This window comes from Equus asinus, chromosome 23 (assembly GCF_041296235.1).
Source record: "Equus asinus isolate D_3611 breed Donkey chromosome 23, EquAss-T2T_v2, whole genome shotgun sequence".
Classification (NCBI taxonomy): domain Eukaryota; kingdom Metazoa; phylum Chordata; class Mammalia; order Perissodactyla; family Equidae; genus Equus; species Equus asinus.
The window spans coordinates 14,527,945-14,552,791 of NC_091812.1; the positions used below are offsets into that span (position 1 = coordinate 14,527,945).

A 24,847-nucleotide genomic window follows, 5' to 3' on the forward strand; every position below is an offset into this window, starting at 1 on the left:
TAGCTCAAAATAGATCATAGGTTTAGATATAAGAATTAAAACTATAAAACTGATAACACGGGAAAAAATCTTATGACTCTGGGTTAAGCATAAACTTCTTAAATACGACACCAAATAGGTCAATAAAAATTTTTTTGATAAGTTGGACTTCATTAAAGTTAAAAACTTTTACTCTTCCAAAGACACCGCTAAGAAAATGAAAAGATATGCTACAGACTGGGAGAAAATATTTGCAAATCATAACCTGGCAAAGAACTTGTACACAAAATATATAAAGAACTATTACAATCAATACAAGCTGGAACAATCCAATTTAAAGGATGGGTAAAAAGTTTTAATAGACATTTCACCAGAAAAGGTATAGGAAGGCCAAATAAGGACATGAAAAGGTTCTCAACATCACTGGTCATTAGAGAAACGCAAATTAAAACCACAAGGTAACAACTGCAAATCCATCTGAATTGCTACAGTGAAAAAAGACTGACAATGTCAAGGGTCGGCAAGGATGAAGGGAAACTGGAACCTTCATAGACTGTTTTGGGGAAGGTGCAGCTACTTTTCTAAAACAGTTAGGCAGTTTCTTAAAAAGTCACATTTCTCATACTACCCAGCAATTCCATTCCTAGGTATCCATCCAAGAGAAATGAAAACTTACATCCACACAAAGACTTGTATGTAAATGTTCACGGCAGCATTATCCATAATAGTCAAAAACTGGAAACAAAACATCCAACCATTGGTGAATGGATAAACAAAATGAGGTACATACATACAATAGTACTGGTCAGGAATAAAAGGGAACACACTACTGAAACATGCTACGACATGAACCTCAAAAACAGGATGTTTAGTAAAAAAAGCCAGACACAAAAGACAACATATTATATGATTCCATTTATTTCAAATTTACAGAAGATGCAAATCTATAGAGACAGAAAGCAGATTAGCGGATGCTTGGAACTAGAGATGTGATCAGAGATTGACTGTAAACAAAAAACTTCTTGAAGTGATAGAAATGTTCTAAAACTGTATTGTGGTAATAATTGCATAACGTTATAAATTTACTGAAATTATTCTACACTTACATTCTATGACGCATCAATTATACCTTAATAACCCATGAATCTATAATTATGTTCAAAAAAAGGGAGCTGGGACAGAAACTTTGCTACCATTGTAGACGACTATTATGCCAACATCTTAGTCTGAAAATTGGTAATTAAAGCAAAAGAATCAAGCATTCACCTTGCTTTCTTTAGCTGAAACTGTAGTTAATTCTTACTTGTAGGAGAATGCCAGTTAATAAGTATAGAAGAAATGACAAATTTAGGAAAACATTATTTTGCAAAACCCAATAAAATAACTGACTCAGTAAGAATAATTTCTGTATGCTAATACCACTAAGTAAAAGGATTGAGGGACCAGAATATTCAAATGGTGGTAAATTAACACCCTACAAATTACTTCTAATTGTAAAGGGAGAAACATATCCTTACAATGGAAAGATCTGATGACTACCTCCTCAGCCTGTGGGACAAACTTGGCATCATTAATAGTGAAATACAGCCATTTGTGACAACATGGATGGTCCTTGAGGGTATTTTGCTGAGTGAAATTAATCAGAGGGAGAAAGTTAAATACCGTATGATCTCACTTATACGTAGAAGATAAAAACAACGACAAACAAACACATAGCAATGGAGATTGGATTGGTGGTTACCATAGGGGAGGGGTGAGGGGAGGGCAAAAGGGGTGATTAGGCTCACATGTGAGGGGATGAACTATAATTAGTTTTTGGGTAGTGAACATGATGTAATCTACACAGAATTTGAAATATATTACAATGTACATCTGAAAGCTATGTAATGTTAGAATCCAATGTTACTGCAATTAAAAAAATACTAAAAAAAAATAGTGGAACAACCTGACATTAATATCTCTTGAGGTAATGTAATATGAAGTCTATAGCATCATTTATGAAGTATCCTTGTCAAAAATGTTTAACCTGAATCTAATTAAGCCTTTAGACCAAAATCAGCCCACAGAAATACAGATGTTAGAGGAATCACAACTCCTTGAGAAGGCAGTCAGACAAATCTAACACATGAGACATCTGAAAAGACAACTGGCCTGGTCCCCTCAAAATTCATATGATAAAAAAAAAAGTTGGGGGAAAGTTCTAGATTAGAAGAGATTAAACAGACTTGATAACCAAATCCATCATCTGAACCTTTATTGAATACTGCTTTGCAAATACTAGATATTAAAGATATTTTGAAGATAATTAAGAAAATTTTAATTGCTGTTATTTTTCTTCAGTGTGACAATGGTAATGTGGTATGAGAAAGAATATCACTAGTTTTAGGACATTCATGCTAAAAGATTTAGAGATAAAACTGTCATGTTATATACCACCACTGTACATAGACATAGATATAGACACACACAATTAACTTACATTTTGCCAACATTTGAATATATATACACAAACACACAACTAGTGTATCTAGGTAGTGAGTACATGGATGTTCATGTACTATTACTTCAATTTTTCTATTGAAATATTTCAAAAAGGTTTGACAATTTTCTTAACATAAAGTTGAAAAAGAACAAGCAAACAAAGAGAGAGGAGAAAACAATCACAAAACTTCAGAAGCTGGGAAGAAGACGAACAAGACGACTTACAAACGTAGAGAAAGCAGTATCCTATGTCAGTAGTGGAGAAAGCCAAGAAGGAATCCGACTCATATTATTGAGCTCTTAAAAAGCTAGGAATTGGTGGCACCAGATGCCTCTGGAGTTTGGAGCTATGTAAATGTTCAAGTCTGTCTAAGAAGTAGTTGAATCTTCTAGATACTAATCCCTACTCCACAAGACAGCCCAGCCAGGTCACCTAAAGTGAGCAAAAGAAGGGCAAAATACAGAAAAATCCTCATTTCCCTTAAGGAGAATCAAGGGTTATGCTGAAAGCCAAAGAAAAACTTTTCAAGTTGCAGCATAGACATGTTCTTTAGAGACGTGGCGGTAAAACCATGAAGATAAGTAAAAGTTGAAGGCGGTTGTCCCTGAAGAACAAGTAATAGGGGTGATGGGCAGGAGTGAACTGCAGTTTCTCATATTTGGCTCTTTAAATAATATCTATATATAACTTTGATAAAAATTAAAATGAAGGAAAATATATAATAGTAATAACAAAAAGAGATGCAGTTCACTATATTATACAGTGTGTTTATCTACTCTGTGGATTATCTATGATAAATATTTAATCCTGGTCTATCATACAGAGGACTATTCTCACAAAAATTACTGAATATTTATTCTGATGAAATATAAGTTTTTTGAACATTTGTCAAAATAAAGCTGTTCAAACAGACAAAAGAAAGCTAAATATAACAAAAATTGTGACATTTGATTTTTCTAATTTTACACAGAAACCTGACTTATATTTATATAATTGTACTTTAGAATTCTTATTTAATATTTATAACAATCACAGAAAATAACCACTTAACATTTATTCGGCAACTATTATGTGCTAGAGATATAAGCACTGAAATACAGAAATTATCCTCTATCAAAGACCTCACAGTCTAAAGTGGTAGAGAGTTTTTAAAAAAATTAAAATATGACTGGTGCTATGATAAATGAATTTCTTATCACATTTATCTAATTGGAGAACATCTTTTGGGGTGGTATAATATATTGGACAAAAGCCCAAGGTCTGGAGTTAGATGGTCAAGGTTTAAATCTCATCTCTACCACTGACTTTGTGGTAGGCTTGGGTAAGTTACTTAACTTTGCTATGCCTCAGATTACTCCTGTATTCTGACAGCATCCATGAAACATTAACAGGCTAACTTATTAGCTTGTAAATGGGGTAAAATCAAATCCTAGAGCTGACAAAAATGGTAGCTCTAAATCCAACTTTACTAACAATTACATTAAATGTAAATGGACTAAATGCTCCCAATAGAAGGCAGAGAGTATCAGGATGGATAAAAAAAAGCAAGACCCAATTATATGCTAACCATAAGAGACTCACTTTAAATATAAAGAACAAGTATGTTGAAATAAAAAGAAGGAAAATGATAAACATGCAGTAAGCATAAGAAGACTGTATTGTCTACATTAATATCAGATAAAACTACAAGATTATTAGATTTAAGGGGTGTTTTTTAAAGATAAAAGAATCAATTCATTATGAAAAAATACCAATCATAAATGTGTGTGTACCTAACAACTGAGCTTCAAAATATATGAATTGAAAACTGATAGAAATGAAAGGAGAAAAAAATCTATATTTATAACTGAAGATTTCAACATTCCTCCCTCAGAAATTATAAACCAACTAGAAAATCAGTAAAGAACACTTGAACAACACCTAGCCAACCTGACTTTATTGATATTTATAGAACACTATACCCAAGAAGTGTAGAATAAACATCTTCCAAGTGTAAAGAGATTCGAAAAATGCAAATTATACTACAATGAGATACCACTCTACACACATTAAAATAGCTAAAAATAAAAAGACCGACAATATCAAGTGTTAGTGAGTATGTGAAGCAAGTGAACTCTCATAGATTGCTAGCTGGAGTAGAACGGTACAACCACTCTGGAAAATGGTTTGGCAGTTTCTTCTAAAGCTAAACCTATATGTAGCATATCACCCAGAAATTCCACTCATAGGTATTTACCCAAGAAAAATGAAAATGTATGCCAAAAAAACGGTTATACATAAATATTCCTTAAAGTTTTACTTGTAATAACCAAATACTGGAAAACCCAAAAATCCATTCTCAAATGAATGGTTAACAAAATGTAGTATATTCATAAAATGCAATACAATTCAGCATTAAAAAAGGACCATCATTGATACATTCAATAACATGGATGAATCTCAAAAACATTATGATGAGAAAAAGATGCCAGACAAAACAGTTCAGATGACAGGAGGCAACACAAGATAAAGATGTTGGAAAGTGTGGTTTCTTCTGAGGCCTCCCTCCTTGGCTTACAGATGGCTGCATTCTTGCTCTGTTCTCATGTGTCCTTTGCTTAGTGCTTTCAAATTCCTGGTGTCTCTATCTCTTCTTCTAAGGACACCAATCAGATTGGAATAGGGCTCCACATTAATGGCCTCATTTTAAATTAATTACCTCCTTAAGGATCTTATCTCCAAATACAGTTACATTCTGAAGTCCTTGGAGTTGGGACCTGAACATAAAAATTTGGAGGGGACACAATATAGCTCATAATAAGCCTCCTAATTGGTCTTTCTTCATTCAATCTGGCTCTCCTGTGTCAGCATACACAGCAGCTGGGTTTCTTATAAAACGCAATCTGATCATTTTTATCATATTAGTAATCTGCTGAAACATATCAGTGGCACTCTACTGCTCTAAGGATAAAGACCAAAATCCTCTAGGTGGCTTTCAATACTCTTTATGAACTGTTCCTTGCTTACCACACTGGCGTTGTCTCCCAGTTACTTCCCTCTTACACTCTAGGCTGGACCATCAGATGCAGAAAGCATTGGAACTGGTTTCATTTATTGAAAAATGTTGCCATCTTTGTTGTCTGAAGGCCTCTGAAAATACTGTTTGTTTCCTCTTGGATTACTCTCCTAATCTTCAAGTTTTACTCATTCTTCAAAATTCTCACTCAGCTTATAGATCATCTTCTTTGGGAAGCTCCCCGACGACTCTCCTCACTCTGCAGCAGAATTAGGCTTCTCACGTGCTCCCACAGCATCCTTTGTTCCATATCACGGCGCTCACATGACTTTATAAATGCCTGTCTCTAGATTCTCCACTGAAATCTTAAGATGCGTTAGGCATAAACCAGTTCATTTTTTTTGGGTACTTGTAGTCCTAGAACAGTGGTTCTCAATACGTATATGTATTTTTTCCACTCTACATTCACACAGACTCCTATAATTAAAATCATTCATGAAAACCACTGTCTCAGTCTAGAGGCACTGTATACGTAAAAAGTTGTGCCTGAGATTTTGGACAAGTCATATCGTTCTTTAACAAGCATTGTTTGGAGAGGTAATGGAGGAAATAAAATAAGGAACTGTGGAAAATCTGGTGCAGGTTTTTCCTTTTAGAAAGTAAGCTAATTATTATAAACTGTCTATTTCAATAATTGTGAAATGAAATTAAACCATGCTAAAAAATATTTAGAGCATTAAAGAATTACAGTATAAAGGGATAAATAACAATTGATGTAAGCAGAATATTAATGCAAATCATTCCCATTATTCCCATTACCTGTTAAGTTCATCTAGACATAATCGCAGTGTTTCATAAGTTGTTAGAGCAATTTCACATTTCCTCTGCTTTACACGAATCAGTTCATTGTCTTTTTTGTTACCATGTAAAATAGTGACTCTGAAATATCCCCAGGTGTCCAATTCATCCTTCCAGTTGTAGAGGACAGAAAGAGGGGCAACTATTAAGAACATCTAAAAGAAGAATAAAGAAATTTATGAAATATATTTTTAAAAGTGAAAAAGAACCCCAAAGTGAAATCTAGAATATCAATAGTCCTATTCTTTAATTCTTGACACTGTAGTTACTAAGAATAAATACAACTGAGCAATTGGATATATCTAGACATAGACTATCAAAAAATACTTTGTTATTTACTTAGCTTTTTATTAGGACAAAATAGATATCTAACCACGTCCAAAGGAACAGCTATTTTGATTTCCCCCCAAAAAAGGAGTTGAGATAAGAGAGAAGTAATTCTCCAAAACAGAGAAAAGAGTATAATCAGGATCCCAATAATAAGTTCAAAGGCCAAGGGCACTACAAATATGCAAAGCAGGCCAGGTTTTTTCTTGGACTATTTGGTCTCCTGGAACTCTCTTTCCTTTTCATTTCCCTAGTCTACTTCCTCTCCTCTCTCTCAGATACTGTCAATAGAAGACTCGCAAAATTCACTGGAAAATAGAAGCAATTAGAATAAAACCTCCACCTCTCTTATCATTAGATAAATAACCTACCTACATTTATTTCCATATATTCTTCCCTCCCACAGGTTACCATGGATGAGCTGTCCAAGTTCTTATCTAAAGACAAATCCTGAACTTAGACAGTGGCTCCCATCGCTTCTTGCCAACAAAGTCAATGCTGGAGAAATTGTCCCAATCTCTCTATTGTGATTAACTTTCCCTTTTTAATGGATAACATACATCCATAAGCAATCATGTTCTAATATTTCCTAGGGTTAAAAACCAAAACAATACCAAAAAACCTCTTCCTTAACCCTACATCTCTCTCTAGCTATCTCCCATTACTTTACTTGCTTTTTAGCAACGATCCTCAGGAGTCATCAAGGCTTATTGTCTCTACTTACTCTCCTCCTGTTCTCTCTTGAACTCATGTAAATGAGATTTCTGCCCCAACAGCTCCAATCAAAGCAGTCCTTGTCAAGATTACCCACATATCTCTGTCTAGTCTTCACATAAATGTTTCAGGGTTCCACTGACCTTTCCCGTACTAACCCTGGATGCTGCGGTCTTCAACCATTTTATTTTTTTAATGTTTTTATTTCTCATTCTTATCACTACTCCTAAGCTATTATATTTAATAGGGTTATAAGTAAGTTTCTTGTCTAAAGTTTTATACCTGTCCTACTTGGTAAAGATGAATCAATTAAACATATTGAAAAATTTCAGCTTAACAAAAAAATAAAATAATACAATGCTACTCTAAATCCTGCCCTCTCTTCTGTGAAACATTTCAGCTAGGCTATTTGTTAGCTGTGAGAAGTCAAATCTGTGACTGTGTTTTGGAAAGAGAAAGAGGAAAAAGAAGAGAAGATCAACCTACTGAACATAAGCGTTCCTTTATCCCACCTCATCATCAAGCATATATAAGTACTTTCTCATCATACTTGATTCATCTCAAGTACTTTTGTCTTTTGGCTCAGACTTTATCCTATGAATTTCATTTCTCCTATCTTCAAATGTAAAATTTGAGCACCAAGTACTAAGTCCAATTATAGTCTCCCTACTCCCTTTTTTTTTTTTTTTTGTATATTACAAAATAAAAATGTTGTGTCCAAACTCCATCTGAGCACTTTGAGCAGTTTTCCACTTCAGGGTCATTCATCAAAGGTGCCAATAAATCTAAAGATTCCTAGAATCAGCTCTAAGATTCCAGAAGACGTTTAAACATTAAGATATTTCTTACAGACGTTATTGGTCTTCAAAATTGTGAAAGGGTAAATCAAACGGTTCATTAACTCATTTTAATACTAAAAGAGGTCAGAGAACTGGCTTATGCAATTCGTAAAGTCCAGAGAAATTGAATAAGAAGAACTTGAAGTGTTTACTACCACAGTGTGAATAATATTTCAGGTAATAAGCCTTACTTAAGCAAAGGATGCCAAAACAATAAAATGGAAAGCAGCGGTAAGCAGTGGTATGAACTGTGACAGGATACCCAGAGATGTTTTTCATGTGTAATGATTTTTGTGGTAGAAGTATAGCATTAACAATAATTATCATAACCTATATTGAGCACTTACTGTGTGCCAAAGACAGTAAAAGTAGTTTACAGATACTAACTCAAGAACTTTACACAGAAATGCTATACACCAGGATTACCTACTATTTCCTTTCTACAGATGAGAAAATGAAGGTGTAGAGATGTTAAAAAACATGCTCAAGGTCATAATGCTATTAAGTGGCAAAGTAAGTATTTGAACCCAACCACCATATGTCATGTTAGCATCTTAAATCAGAAAGTACATGACCTTGAGACACATAACCACGGTAACTCTGGTACTTTGTACAGTGCCTAGAAAACAAAGCTGTTCAATTGATAAATGAAACAATAAATGAAACTATGAACGGCAATGTCAAGGTAGGAATAGCACTGTTTATTCAGAGGATAATGACAGACCAACAGATCAGAAGCAAAGGTCTCACATGAGAGGAAGTGAGATATCAAAGTGAAAAGTAAAATGTACCTTTATAGAGAGAAATTACAGATCATAAAATTGGAATTTTTGCTATATAACCCAAAGTTCTAAAGAATATTCTCTGTAATTACCTCTACAATCTTAATTCTTTCAAATATGCCAAATCTAATTAATTTACACCCTATTGTGCAAAGTTGATATTTGTTCCTTTGGTACGCTATGACTATTTAATGTATCGGAATTTAAGTTTAGAAGCCACTCTAGTCTGGAACCCTTCCAATTTCCTCTTCAGAAAAGCAGCATGATAATACTACCAAAACATGACAAACATTCTATCAAAAGAGAAAATAACAGACCAATATGACTTAGATCAATGCACACTAAATCAATAAATAACAAATCATGAAATTAAACATGAAAAGTAAATAAGATGAGAATGGAAATGACAAGGAAAGGTATAACTATCTACAGAAAACATAAATAAATCAACTAAATGAACAGTACATCAACTATTAAGAATAAGAAAAGAATTAAGAAAGTAGAATTTATAAAATATATGGGACAATATAATGACTCCTTAGAAAAGACAGACTTAATAGATATATACAGAACACTCCATCGCAGAGCAGCAAAATATACACTCCTCTCAAGTGCACACGGAACATTCTCCAGCATAGATTATATGTTAGGCCACAAAACAAGTCATAATAAATGCAAGAAGACTGAAATCATATCAAGCATCCTTTCTAACCCAATAGTATGAAACTAGAAATTAATTACGAGAAGAAAACTGGAAAATTCATAAATACATGGGGATTAAACAACATGCTACTGAATAACCAATAAGCTAAGGAGAAATAAAAGAAGAAATTAAAAAAAAAATCCCTTGAGACAAATGTAAATGGAAACATAACATACCAAAACTTACGGGATATAGCAAAAGCAGTTCTAAGAGGGAAGTTCATAGAAATAAATTCCTACCTCACAAAACAGGAAAAAAACCTCAAGTAAACAACATAACTTTACACATCAAGGAACCAAAAAAAAAAAAAAAAAAAACAAACAAAGCTCAGTTAGAAGAAATAACAAAGATCAGAGTGGAAATAAATGAAATAGAGACTAAAAAGATAAAAGAAAAGATCAATGAAACTAAGAGCTGATTCTTTGAAAACATAAACAAAATTGACAAAACTTTAGCTAGACTCACCAAGAAAAAAGAGAGAGGGCTTAAATAAATAAAATAAGAAATGAAAGAGGAGGTATTATAACTGATACCACAGATATACAAGGAATCACTAAGAGACTGCTATGAACAATCATACACCAAATAAATTGGACAATCTAAAAGAAATGGATACATCCCTAGAAACACAGAACCTTCCCAGACTGAATCATGAAGAAATAGAAAATCTGAATAGACTGATTCCTAGGAAGGAGATTGACTGAGCAATCAAAAACATCCCAATAAACTAAAGCCCACTGGTAAATTCTACTAAATATTCAAAGAAGAATTAACACTAAGCCTTGTCAAATTCTCCCAAAAAAAGTAGAAAAGGAAAGAATGCTTCCAAACTCATTTTAAGAGGCCAGTATTACCTTGATATCAAAACAAGACAAGGGTAGTACAAGAAAAAATTACAGACCAATATCCCTGATGAATATATAAGCAAAAATCCTCAACAAGGTGCCAGCTCAGTGGCATAGTGGTTAAGTTTGTGGGATCTGCTTCAACGGCCTAGGGTTCACAGGTTCAGATCCCAGGCACGGACCTAGCACCACTAATCAAGGCACATTTTGGCGGTATCCCACACAAAATAGAGGAAGACTGGCATGGATGTTAGCTCAGGGCCAATCTTCATCTCACACACACACACACACAAATGCTCAACAAAATATTAGCAAACCAAATTTGTTAACACATTAAAAGGATCGTACTACACCATGATCAAGTGGGATTTATTCCAGGATGCAATGATGGTTCAATACCTGCAAATCAAACATGTAATACACCATATTAATAAAATCAAGAATAAAAATCAGGAGAGGGTGTCAAGATGGCAGCGTAGGTGGACTCTGAACTCACCTCCTCCCACAAACACAACCAAGTTACAACTATTTTTGGAAAAATTACCCCTGAGAGAGAACTGAAAACTGGATAAAAAGAACCCCCACAACAAGGGTCAGTCCTGACTGAGGTTGAAGAAGCAATTTCTGTCTGGAGAGAAAAAAGCCACCTTCGTGAGCCATGGAGCTTCATGGTTGGCCAACCAGGAGCAATCCTAAGATACACAGCCTTCCCTGGAGGAGTGGGGGACCTGACCAGGGGAATGTTGTCACTATAAGCATCCTTCGGACTCAGCACAACTGAGATGGGTGTCATAATATCTGGCTTTGCTGGCTATTAACTACAACAGGGAATATCCCTAGAAAAGCTATCAGACATAAGTTGAAAAAGCCAGCTCTTAATGGGCTCACACAGAAATTCACCCACTTCAGAAAACAACCTCAAATCACCAGGAAGAAAGGGTCACAGTCCTTTGGTGAAAGGAGACTCACCTGAAAGGCTCTGGGGGAATCTCAGTGAAAGGTGAGACATCTCCAGAGACTGAGACATTGGCTGCAACCATTTTTGGGACCTAGAATAGGCATGCTGACACAGATCTGGCAGATGCCACTGGAGTTATTCCACTGGCCTGCTAGCCCAGGGTCTGCTCTCATTTAATCCAGCTCAGCCAGGGCAGGCAACCCACCCTAGGGACAGTCCCACCCAACAGCAAGCCCTCAGGCAACTTTCAGCCTGCAAAGAGTGGGTGCCTGGATCCTCTGCAGGCAGAAGAGTGTGTCTGCCTCTGAGGGGCAGGGCGTACATGAGGAGTCAGATGGAGAGTGTAGGGCAATGGTGGAGTGTGGAAACCTCTGCAAAGAGGTGACTGGGTCTGCTCCAGGGGGTGGGGAAGTGTGCATAGGCCAGGACTGTGTCAACAGTGGGTGTGGACCTATGGGTGTGGGGTTTATCAGCAACAGAAGACTTGTGCTTCTCAAACAGCCACATAGGGGATTGGCCCCACCTTCCAAGGCCTGAAACAATTGGGTACTCCCATGGCTGGGGCCAGCCCCACTCAGCTGCAACCCTGAGAGAGCTGAAAATAGCCTTGCAGGCCAGAGGCCTACAGCAATTGTAAGCTCCTGAGCCTCGCAACAAGCCATGCGAGGGGCTTACTCACTTAAGAGAAAAACTGCAACAGGAATGTGTTATTATACCTTGAAGCCAACTGTGCTGGGGCTCTCCAAACCTGATAAACTGACTGAAGGGTCCATAGCAGCCACACGCAACTGAGCAATACAACCAGTCAGTCAGGGGGACAGCCTAGACTCCCTCGGCACATGCAGCAAGAGCAACCCCGCCACAACAGAAGGACACACATAGCCCAGACAGGGGTCACTCCTGGAACATCTGGAACTGGTGATGAGAGGGAAGCACACTGCTGGGCCTCAAAAGGTGTCTCCTACATATGGCCACTTCTCCAAGATCGGGATATGTAGCTGACTTACCTAATACATAGATATAAGCACAGAGAAAGAGGCAAAATGAGGAGGCAAAGGAATACATTCCAAGCAAGGGAACAGGACAAAATCTCTGAAAAAGAACTAAATTAAACAGAAATAAACAATCTATCTGACAAAGAGTTCAAGCAAAAGTCATCATGATGCTCACTGATCTTGGGAGAAGAATAAATGAACACAGTGAAAACATCAACAAAGAATTGGAAAATATAAAAAAGAACCACTCAGAAATGAAGAATACAATACTAGAAATGAAAAATTCACTAGCAGGACTCAATAGCAGACTAGATGATACAGACGAATGGATCAGCAAGCTGGACGAAAGCCTAAAGGAAATCACCCAAGCTGAACAGATAAAAGAAAAAAGAATTAAAAAGAATGAGAACACTCTAAGGGAACTCTGGGACAACATCAAGCACACTAACATTTGTATTATAGGTGTCCAAGAAGGAGAAGAGATGGACAAGGGGGCAGAGAATCTATTTGAAGAAATAATAGCTGAAAACTTTCACAACCTAAGGAAGGAAATAGACATTCAAGTACAGGAAGCACAGAGAGCACCAAACAAGATAAACCCAAAGAGGCCCACATCAAGACACATTATAATTAAAATGTCCAAAATTAAAGATAAAGAGAGAATCCTAAAAGTTGCAAGATAAAGGGAACAAGTGACATACAAAGGAAACCCCATAAGGTTATCAGCGGATTTCTCAGCAGAAACCTTACAGGATAGAAGGGAGTGGCATGATATATTTAAAGTGCTGAAAGGAAAAAACCTAACACCAAGAATACTCTACCCGGTAAGGTTATCATTCAGAAAGGAAGGAGAGATAAAGAATTTCCCAGACAAGCAAAAATGAAAGGAGTTTTATCACCAAGAAACCACTTTTACAAGAAATGCTAAAAGGACTTATTTAAGTGGGAAAGAGAAGACCACAAATAGGAATAAGAAAATTATTTTTAAAACAGGCAATAAAATCACTGGTAAAGGCAAAAATACAATAAAAGTAGCAGATCAACCATCTATGAAGATAACATAAAGGTCAAAAGACAAAAGTACTAAAATTACCTATTTCGGTGACAAGAGGGTAATAGATATACACACACAAAATAATAGGTTAGGTATGATACCAAAAACATAAAATGTGGGAGGAAGGGAGTAAAAGAGCAGAGGTTTTAGAAAGAGGTCAAACTAAAGAGACCATCAACTCAATATAGATTGCTATATACGTAGATTATTATATGTGAACCTCATGGTAATCACAAACCAGAAACCTATAATAATATACAAATAACTAAGAGAAACTAACCCAAACATAATACTAAAGAAAGCCATCAAATCACAAGGGAAGAGAGCAAGAGAAGATGAAAGGAACAGAGAAGAACTACTAAAACACCCAGAAAAAAAGTAACAAAAAAGGCAATAACTACATATTTATCAATAGCTACCTTAAATGTCAATGGACTAAATGTTCCGGTCAAAAGGCATAGAGTGGCCAGTTGGATAAAAAAACAAGACGCATATATATGCTGCATACAAGAGGCACACTTCAGACCTAAAGACACTCACAATCTGAAAGTGAAGGGATGGAAAAAGATACTCCATGCAAATGGCAAAGAAAAGAAAGCTGGGGTAGCAGTACTTATATCAGACAAAATAGACTTTAAAACAAAATCTGTAACAAGAGACAAAGAAGGGCATTGCATAATGATAAAGGGAACAATCCAACAGGAGGATACACTACTTGTAATTATCTATGCACCCAACATACAAGCACCTAAATATATAAAGCAATTATTAACAGACGTAAAAGGAGAAAGACAGTAACACAATAATAGTAGGGGACTTTAACACTCTACTTACACCAACGGATAAATCATGTCAACAAGATCAAAAAAGAAACATTGGCCTTAAACAACACCTTAGACCAGATGAACTTAGATTAATATAGAACATTCCATCCAAAATCTGCAGAATACACATTCTTTTCAACGGCACATGGAACATTCTCCAGGATTGATCACATATTAGGCCACAAAACAAGTCTTAATAAATTTAAGAAGATTGAAATAATACAAACCATCTTTTCTGACCACAAAAGTATGAAACTAGAAATCAACTATAGGAAGAAAATCAGAAAAGCCAAAAATATGTGGAGATTAAACAAAATGCTACTGAAAAATGACTGGGTCAATGAAGAAATGAAAGGAGAAATCAAAAATTATCTGGAGACAAATGAAAATATAACATGCCAAAATCTATGGGATACAGCCAAAGAGGTCCTAAGAGGAGAGTTTATAGCAATACAGGCCTACCTCAACAAATAAGAAAAATTCCAAATAAACAATCTAACAGTGCACTTGAATAAACTGGAAAAAGAAGAACAAACCCAAAAATCAGTATAAGGAAGGAAATAATACAAATCAGAGCAGAAATAAATGAAATAGAGACTTAAAAGATAATAGGGAAAAAAATCAATGAAACCAAGAGCTGCTTCTTTGAAAAGAGAAAAAAAATTGACAAACCTTTACTTAGACTTACCAAGAACAAAAGAGAGAAGGCTCAAATAAATAAAATCGGAAATGAAAGACAAGATGTTAAAACAGACACCTGAGAAATACAAGATTATAAGCAAATACTATGAAAAGCTATGCAACAAATTGGATAATCTGAAGAAATGGATAAATTCTTAGAATCATACAACCTTCCAAAACTGAATCAAGAAGAAATAGAGAATTTGAATAGACCAATCACCAGTAAGGAGATTGAAACAGTAATGAAAAAGCTCCCCCAAAATAAAAGTTCAGGACCAGACGGCTTCCCTGGTGAATTCTACCAAACATTCAAAGAAGACTTAATACCTATCCTTCTCAAACTCTTCCAAAAAATTGAAGAGGAGGGGAGGCTTCCTAACTCATTCTATGAAGCCAACATTATCCTGATACCAAAACCAGACAAGGACAACACAAAAAAAGAAAATTACAGGCCAATATCACTGATGAACGTTGACGCAAAAATCCTGAAAAGAATACTAGCAAAGAATACAATACATTAAAAAGATCATATGCCATGATCAAGCGAGATTTATTCCAGGGATGCAGGGATGGTTCAACATCTGCAAATCCATCAAGGTGATATACCACATTAACAAGCCGAAGAATAAAAATTACACAATCACCTCAATATATGCAGAGAAAGCATTTGACGAGGTACAGCAGTGATTTATGATAAAAAACTGAATAAAACAGGTATATAAGGAAAGTACTTCAACATAATAAAGGCTGTATATGACACCCACAGCTAATATCATTCTCAATGGAGAAAAACTGAAAGCTATCCCTCCAAGAACAGGAACCAAACAAGGATGCCCACTTTCACCACTCTTATTTAACATAGTATTGGAAGTCCTAGCCAGAGTAATCAGGTAAAAAAAAGAAATAAAAGGGATCAAATTGGAAAGGAAGAAGTAAAACTGTCAATATTTGCAGATGATATGATTTTATATATAGAAAAACCTAAAGAATACACTAAAAAAAAACTTTTAGAAATAATAAATGAATATGGTCAAGTCGCAGCATACAAAATCAACATATAAAAATCAGTTTCGTTTCTATACACTAGCAACGAAGTAGCAGAAAGAGAAATTAAGAACACAACCCCATTTACACTTGTAACAAAAAGTATAAAATATCTAGGAATAAACTAAAGCAAAGTGGTGAAAGATCTGTACAGTGAAAATTATAAAACACTGTTGAAAGAAACTTAAGAAGACACAAAGAAATAGAAAGATATTCCATACTCTTGGATTAGAAGAATTAACATAGTTAAAATGTCCATACTTCCTAAAGCAATCTTCAGATTCAAGGCAATCTCTATCAAAGTTCCAACAACATTTTTCACAGAAATAGAACAAAGAACCCTAAAATTTATATGCAACAACAAAAGACCCCAAATTGCCAAAGGAATTCTGAAGAAACTGAACAAAGCTGGATATTTTGAACTCCTTGATTTCAAAATATACTACAAAACTATAGTAACCAAAACAGCATGGTACTGGCACAAAAACAGACACACAGATCAATGGAACAGAATTGAGAGCCCAGAAATAAACCCACATATTTATGGACAGCTAATTTTTTACAAGGAAGCCAAGAATATACAATGGAAAAGGGAAAGTCTCTTTCATAAAAGGTGTTGGGAAAACTTGACAGTCACAGGCAAAAGAATGAAACTAGACCACTATCTTATACCATACACAGAAATTAACTCAAAGTGGATTAAAGACTTGAATGTAAGACCAGGAACCATTAATTTTCTAGAAGAAAACATAGGCAGTATGCTCTTCAACATTGGTCTTTGCAGCATATTTTCAAGTACTATGTCTGACTGGACAAGGGAAACAATAGAAAAACTAAACAAACAGGACTACTTCAAACTAGAAAGCTTCTGTACAGCAAAGGGAACCATCAACAAAATGAAAAGACAACCTAACAATTGGGAGAACATATTTGCAAACCATATATCTGATAAGGGCTTAATATCCAAAATATATAAATAACTCATACATCTCAACAACAAAAACCTAACAACCCAATTAAAAAATAGGCAAAAGATCTGAACAGACATTTCTCCAAAGAAGATATACAGATGGACAATAGACACATGAAAAGATGTTCAACACCACTAACAATTAGGGAAATGGATTTCAAAATTACAATGAGATATCACCTCACTCCCCTGAGAATGGCTATAATTAACAAGACAGGAAACAATAAGCGTTGGAGAGGATGTGGAGAGAAGGGAACCCTCGTACACTGCTGGTGGGAGTGAAAACAGGTGCAGCCGTTATACAAAACAGTATGGAGATTCCTCAAAAAATTAAAAATAGATCTACCCTATGATCCAGCTATTCCACTGCTGGGTATTTATCCTAAGAACATGAAAACACAAATGTATAAATATATATGCACCCCTGTGTTCACTGCAGCATTATTCACAATAGCCAAGACTTGGAAGCAACCTAGGTGTCCATCAAGGGATGAATGGATAAAGAAAATGTGGTCTATATACACAATGGAATACTACTCAGCCATAAGTAAGGATGAAATCCAGCCATTTGGGACAACATGGATAGACCTTGAGGGCATTATGCTAAGTGAAATAAGTCAGAGGGAGAAAGTCAAATACCGTATGATCTCATTCATAAGTAGGAGATAAAAACGACAAACACACACAAAAACGGAGACCGGATTGGTGGTTACCAGAGGGGAAGGCAGGAGGGAGGAGGGCAAAAGGGTGATTAGGCACATGTGTGTGGAGATGGATTGTAATTAGTCTTTGGGTAGTGAACATATTGCAATCTACATGGAAATCAAAATATATAATGGTGCACACCTGAAATTTATATAATGTTATAAATCAGTTACATCAATAAAAAAGAATATAAATCATATGGTCAACTCAATCAATGCAGAAAAAATATTTAACAAAATTCAACATCCATTTATGATAAAAATTCTCAACAAAGTGTATATAGAGGGAACATACCTCAACATAATAAAGGCCATATATGACAAGCCCACAGCTAACAACATACTCAGTGATAAAAGCTGAAAACTTCCTCTAAGATCAGGAACAAGACAAGGATGCCCAGTCTCGCCTCTTTTACTCAACATATTATTGGAAGTTTTAGCCACAGCAATCAGGCAAGAAAAAGAAATAAAAGGCATCCAGTTTGGAAAAGAAGAAATAAAACTGTCACTATTTGCACATGACATGATATATATTGAAAACCCTAAAGACTCCACCAAAAAACTGTTAGAACTAATAAATTCAGAAAAGTTGCAGGATACAAAATCAATATGCAAAAATCTGTGCATTTCTACCTACTAATAACAAACTATCAAAAAAAGCAATTAAGAAAACAATCTCATTTAAGACTATATCAAAAAGAATAAAATACCTAGGAATAAATTTAACCAAGGAGGTGAAAGACCTGTAACTGAAAACAATAAGACATTGATGAAAAAGATTAAAGATCACACAAATAAATGGAAAGATATTCCATGCTTGTGGATTGGAAGGACTGTCCATACTACTGAAAGCAACGTACAGATTCAATGCAATCTCTACCAAAATTCCAATGGCATTTTTCACAGAACACAACAAACAATCCTAAAATTTGTATGGAATCACAAAAGATCACAAATAGCCAATGCAATATTGAGAGAGAACAACAAAGCTGGAGCCATCACACTCCCTGATTTCAAAATATATTATAATATTTATTTGATTTATATATACTATATTTATATATATACTATATTTATTATATATACTGTATTTATAATATTTATTTGAATGCAGCCAAAGTAGTATTCAAAGAAACATTTATAGCTTTAATGAAATTTATTAGAATACAAAAAGACTGAAAATAAATGAATTAAGAATTTACTGAAGGAGGTAGAAAAATAGCAATGTATATTATGGCAAGGAATTTATACACATATGTGTGTGTGTGCGCACGTATACATATGAGAGAGAGAGGAAAAGAGAGCAAGAGAGGCATTAGTGTCAATTAAGATAGCTATTAGCATATTTCATCACACCATCAAGTGAATATCTTTACTTTCTTCTCTCTTCTCCCATTCTTCTTCTGAAATATTTTAAGTATCCTTAAGTATTTTTAAATATTTAAAGTATTACTTTTCCCTCTTTTTTCTCTCTCCTGTCTGCTAATTATAACAAGTGACACAGACATTTATAAGCTCTGCACTGATACGTAGAACCAAATAACTGAAAACAAGGCTAAAAACAGTACTTGAACTCATGAAGACTTAACACACTAAGAATCGTGATGCTTTCTTAGGATCACATTGAATTTGACACTCAGATGTATTTATGACACTAAAAATAATACGACATTTAAAGTAATAATAATTAGAATACCTTAAGCCAATACTTCTCAAAATTTTATACTGAAATGTCCCTACTGATAGACAAGAGTAAACTTTGACTTCTCAGCAATCTTATATATAAGACTCTATTTTAAAATTTGTGGAAAGTGGTCCATCACCATAATATAATAAAGATTTTATAAAATCACTTTATCTTTGTTTCTATCCAGTTTCCTGGATGCTAAGGACAATATAAAAGTCAGACACATAAGTAGAGTACAATTTTTTGCATTCATTATTTTATTAGAAATCTCTTATTTTTCATAAGATCATATATAAGATAGTTTTAAACATATATTTACAAAGGAGAAAACTGAAGTATGGACATGAAAAGCATTCACATGTGCACAGATAGAGACAAGCCTAGATCTTAGCCTTTCCGATTCCAGCTTGAATCCTCCTTGTATAAGAAGAATTTGTTGCATATTTTCAGGATGTAGTCTGCTAAGCAACTTTATCAATGACACACCTTTGTTACCAATATCTACAACTGTCTCTTTTTCGTTTTCACATAAATAAAAAACAATATGATGTACTTCAGTTAACTTTACATGGACACTCATGAAAATTTAACAAATTGATCAAAGCAAATCATGTACACCAGCCAAGCAAAAGACTTGAAAAGAAATTCAAGCTGAAATTATATTTTCCCATTTTGAGAGTCAATCATATTTAACTTGAGGAGGAAATTGATAATCCTTCAAATATTACGTCTATAAAACAAATATTTTAATAATGTCTTTAAATTCTTATGTTTTAAATTTACTGTGTGATGTTTAAAAGTTTCTACATACTTTTGCAATACTAGCTTTATGAGTTGTATATTTCTAGATATCTTACCTTTTTTGCTGTAGAAGAAGAGGGTTCCTTTTTCATACTTCTTAGTAAAAACTCTGGCATGTTATTTTCAATATCCTCACGAGTTCCTTTTTTATGCAAAACTGCAGCCAAAAATGAAATAACCTGGAAAAAAACCCCACAACTTTTTTAATCACTATGTATAATGTATCATGATGGACAAAATTTTACTGCTTACATGACTAACTACCCAATTAGTGACAATTTGAGTATGTTAGGGGGAAAACATAACATGAAACACTAGTATCGGTTTTCTTTATTTGGATTAATGAACAAATGTATAATATACATGTATAACATACATAATATAATATAAATGTATAATACATGTTACCCTTAAATAGAGTAAAAAAAATTCCCACCTTGCCATCTCTTTTGTGACAAATTCTACCTACTCAATGAATTTTTGTTATGTTGATTTCATCAGCTGGAACATTACCTTCTTACTTGTTTCTATCCATGGAAACTATCTGTTCATATCCTCTATTAGAATAAACTGTGTACATTCTTTTTTCCTTGTAGAAAATAAACTCCTTAAGGGGGTAATATTTGGCTCATAAATTTATGTACTTCTGTTTGCACAATAAATATAAGTGGAATGACAGAATGTTATTTTAAGATAGACTAAGACAATTCATCAATGTACACACCACTTTGTATAACAGGTATTCTCCAAATATCAACTGAGAATGACAGAGAGACATAGATGAAAGACCTCATATAATTAAGAGCAAGAAATGTTTAATCAATTGGACTTTGGTTCAAATTCAGCCTTAGTTTCTTGGCAGTTATGTGAACTTGGGCAAGTTAGTTAACCTCTTTGAATAACTGTGAAAATAGCAAAAATAATATTGGCAGAATTGTTTTAAAGGTTGGGGGAAAAGAATTGATCATTATTTTAGAAAAATAAAACATATATATTAAAAGCTAAAGAAAAAAATGACAGAATTAGAAAAATTATCAAAAAATAATGTTTTTAACATGGGTGTGAATATCTACGATCTGAATCCCAAATGATAGAAGAAAAAGAATGGTGTAGGAGAAGTATTTGAAGAGAGAAAGGCTGAAAACTTTTAAAAACTGATTAAAAAAATCAAACCATACATTCCAGAGCCACTAAGAACATCAAGCCCAAACTAAATAAATAAATAAATAAATAATCCACAAGTAGGTACTTTGTAGAAAAAAACACTTAAAACTTGAAACAAAAAAAATATCTTAAAAACAGCCAGAGGAAAAAAACAACAGATTACCTACAAAAAGCAACATCTTTAGACAAATAGCTTACCTTGCAGCAAAAACAATGGAAGACACTAGACAACAGAATGATATTTGCAAGGTTTTAAAGAAACTAAAAGCAATCTAGTGTTATATCCAGTGAAAATCATTCAAGAATGAAGATGAAAATATTTTCAGACAAAAAAAACATCTAAGCAAATTCATCATCAAAAGAGCAACACTAAAGAAAATAACTACAGGATGTTTTCAGGCACAAGGAAAATGATCCTATGTATCTCAGTGATGCAGAAAAAAATTAAGAGGAACAAAAATGGTAAATATATAGAAAATATAAATGCATATTGACATTATGAAATAAATATAAAATGTCCTGTTGGGATCAAATAAAAAAAATAAAAGATATGACAACAAATGTATATGAGTCAGAGAGGGGACAGTGTAGTTACAATTTCTGAGGTCCTGGTGTTATCCAAGAGGAAATAAAAGTAGTAATTTATATTAGATTTTGATAAGTCAAGGATGTCTGTTATAACCTCTGGGGTAACCACTAGAAGAAAATACAACAACATGTAACTACTAACCTACTAAGAGAAGGGTAATACAATAATATGAAATCACCTACCCAAAAGGAGGCAAAAAAGAGAATGAAAATGAACATGGATGGCACGCAACAAATAAAAGGAAACAGTAAAATAGTAGGTTTAAATCCAAATATATTAGAAAGCCCATTACATAGAAATGGGCTAAATGCTCTAATTAAAAGACAAAGGTTGTCAGGCACATAAAATATATACGCCATTTACATGAAAAACATCTAAAACAAGGGATGGAGAAAGTTGTAAGTAAAAAAATGAAAAAAGACAATGCAAATAAAAACCAAAAGAAACTTGATACAGCTATATTATACCAAATGAAGACCCCGAGGCAAAAAGCATTACTAAATTAAACAGGTACACTTTAACTTGATATTGACAAAAAATTGATTCATTTGGAAGTTATTTAAAAAGTGTAGATTGTTAAATAAAGAAAAATTTACTGAAACAAAAATGTAGACAAATCCATAAGCACAATGGTAGATTTTGAAATAACTCAGTAAGAACAAATAAACAAAATAATCAGTAATGATATGGAATATTTGAATAACATGGTTAGCAGACCTGACCTAATGAGCATTTGATAAAACACTGTACACTACTGTAAAACATCATTTCATTTTAAGTACACATAAAATATTTACCAAAGTTGACACGTGAGGTCATAGGGCAAATCTCAACACATTTCAACAGATCGAAATCATATAGAACATGTTCTTTGATCACAATGCAGGAAATAAGAAATAAAAATATAAGCAGAAAATCCCCAAATATTTGGAAAGTAAGGAATATACTTCAAAGAAGAACTCACAATAGAGATTAGAAAATATTTTGAATTGAATAATAATGAGTAATAATTACATATTAAACTTGTAGAATACACCTAAAGCTGTGCCAGAGGGACTTATCTAAGAATCTATTTCAAAAATTTATAAAAATAACAGAAAACAACACAAAAAACCAGAGCTGTAAAACATGAAAAAGCATACAATAAAAAGGATCAACAAAGCCAAATAATCATTCTGTGTAAAGATTTTTAAAAACTGAAAAACTCCTAGAAAACTGATAAAGAGAAAAGGGAAGGTAAGAGAAGAGGCAAACACACATACAAAAATATGTGTAAGACATAATAAACAATGTTATGCCAATAATTGTGAAAATTTAGAAGAAATGGAGAAACAGCATTTACCAACACTGGTATAAGAAGAAACAGAAACTTTACATATTCATATAACTATTAAAGAAATCTAAATATATAATTATAAATCTTCCACAAAGAAAACTAAGGGTCAAATAGCTTGACCGATAAAGTCCACCCAGTGCTTCAGAAAGATATAACGTGGGCCGCCCCGTGGCCAAGTGGTTAGTTCACGTGCTCCGCTTTGGCAGCCCAGGGTTTTGCCAGGTGGATCCTGGGTGTGGACATGGCACCGCTCATCAGGCCACACGGAGGTGGTGTCCCACATGCCACAACTAGAAGGACTCACAACTAAAAATACACAACTATGTACTGAGGGATTTGGGGAGAAAAAGCAGAAAAAAAACAAAAGAAGATTGGCAACAGTTGTTAGCTCAGGTGCCAATCTTTAAAAAAAAGGGAAAGTTATAATGCTAGTCAAACTCTTCCAGATTTTAGGGAAAGGGCGAAATGTCCTCAACTCATTTTATGAGTTCAAGATAACCTTGATAAGAAGACCTGACAAAAATATTATATACAGGAAATTTATAGGCCGATTTCTCTCACTCAAATGGAAGCGAAATTCTTAAAATATTACCAAATGGAACACAGAAACATAAAAAAGGAATATATACCAAAACTAAGTTAAGTTGATTCTGAGAATGTAAGTTTGGTTTAACCTTCAAAATTTAGACATGTGATAGGTATTAGGTAGGTATCTTAGGTATTACACTTAACTTTCCTAACTGTTAGTTTCCTTAAAACAAGAATAAGAATAAAATAGGAATAGGATGATCTATTTTATTACAAGATACTTACATTTTACATAAAGTGGTACATTATTAACTTTAAGCACACTGTGAAAAGTTGGGAATGTATATTTTTATCACTAGAGCAACCACCAAAAAACAAATGCAAAGAAGTACAGTTAAAAACGCAATAGAAAAATTACAATGGAATTCTAAAAAAATATCAACCCAAAAAGGGTAGGAGGAAAGTAAAACAGAAAACAGTCTGTTCAAACAGAAAACAAATAATAAAATGGTATATCCAAATCCAAACATAACAGGAGTTACATCAAATATAAATGGACTAAACACTCCAATTAAATATCAGAGATTGCCAGAATGGATAAAAAAGTTGTCTACAAGAGAGACACTTTAAATATAAAGACACACATAGTTTGAAATAAAGGGATAGAAAAAGACATACCATGTAAACAGTAAGCATAAGAATACTGGAGTGGCTATTTTAATATCAGATAAAGTGGATTTTAAATAGTATCACCAGAAATAGAAATTTCACAATGATAAAAGGGTCAGTTCATCAGGAAGACGTAACAGTCATAAAGGTTTATGATCCTATTTACAGAGCTTCAAAATACATGAAGGCAAAACTGACAGAAGTAAAGAGAGAAATAGACAAACCCACAATCATAGTAGGAGATGTTAACTTTCCTTTTTCAGCAATTAATATTAAAAAGATAGAAAATCTGAAAATTATCAATTATGTTGACCTGCTA

At 34.0% G+C, this 24,847-nt stretch overlaps 1 protein-coding gene across 10 annotated transcripts in view; it reads right to left on the minus strand.

Annotated features, from left to right (window-relative positions):
- Positions 1-24,847, minus strand: part of ERCC6L2 (ERCC excision repair 6 like 2) — a 134,103-nt gene that overhangs the window by 95,157 nt on the left and 14,099 nt on the right. For 8 of the 10 annotated variants that reach the window (XM_044756919.2, XM_014856920.3, XM_044756917.2 and 5 more), the window contains exons 3-4: positions 20,299-20,421; positions 6,276-6,469 (exon numbers count right to left, since the gene is read on the minus strand). In XM_044756919.2, coding sequence (XP_044612854.1) covers positions 6,276-6,469; positions 20,299-20,421 — 317 coding nt within the window. The remainder of the gene's footprint in view (positions 1-6,275; positions 6,470-20,298; positions 20,422-24,847) is intronic. The other 2 variants (XM_070495831.1, XM_070495832.1) reach the window with 1 other exon arrangement.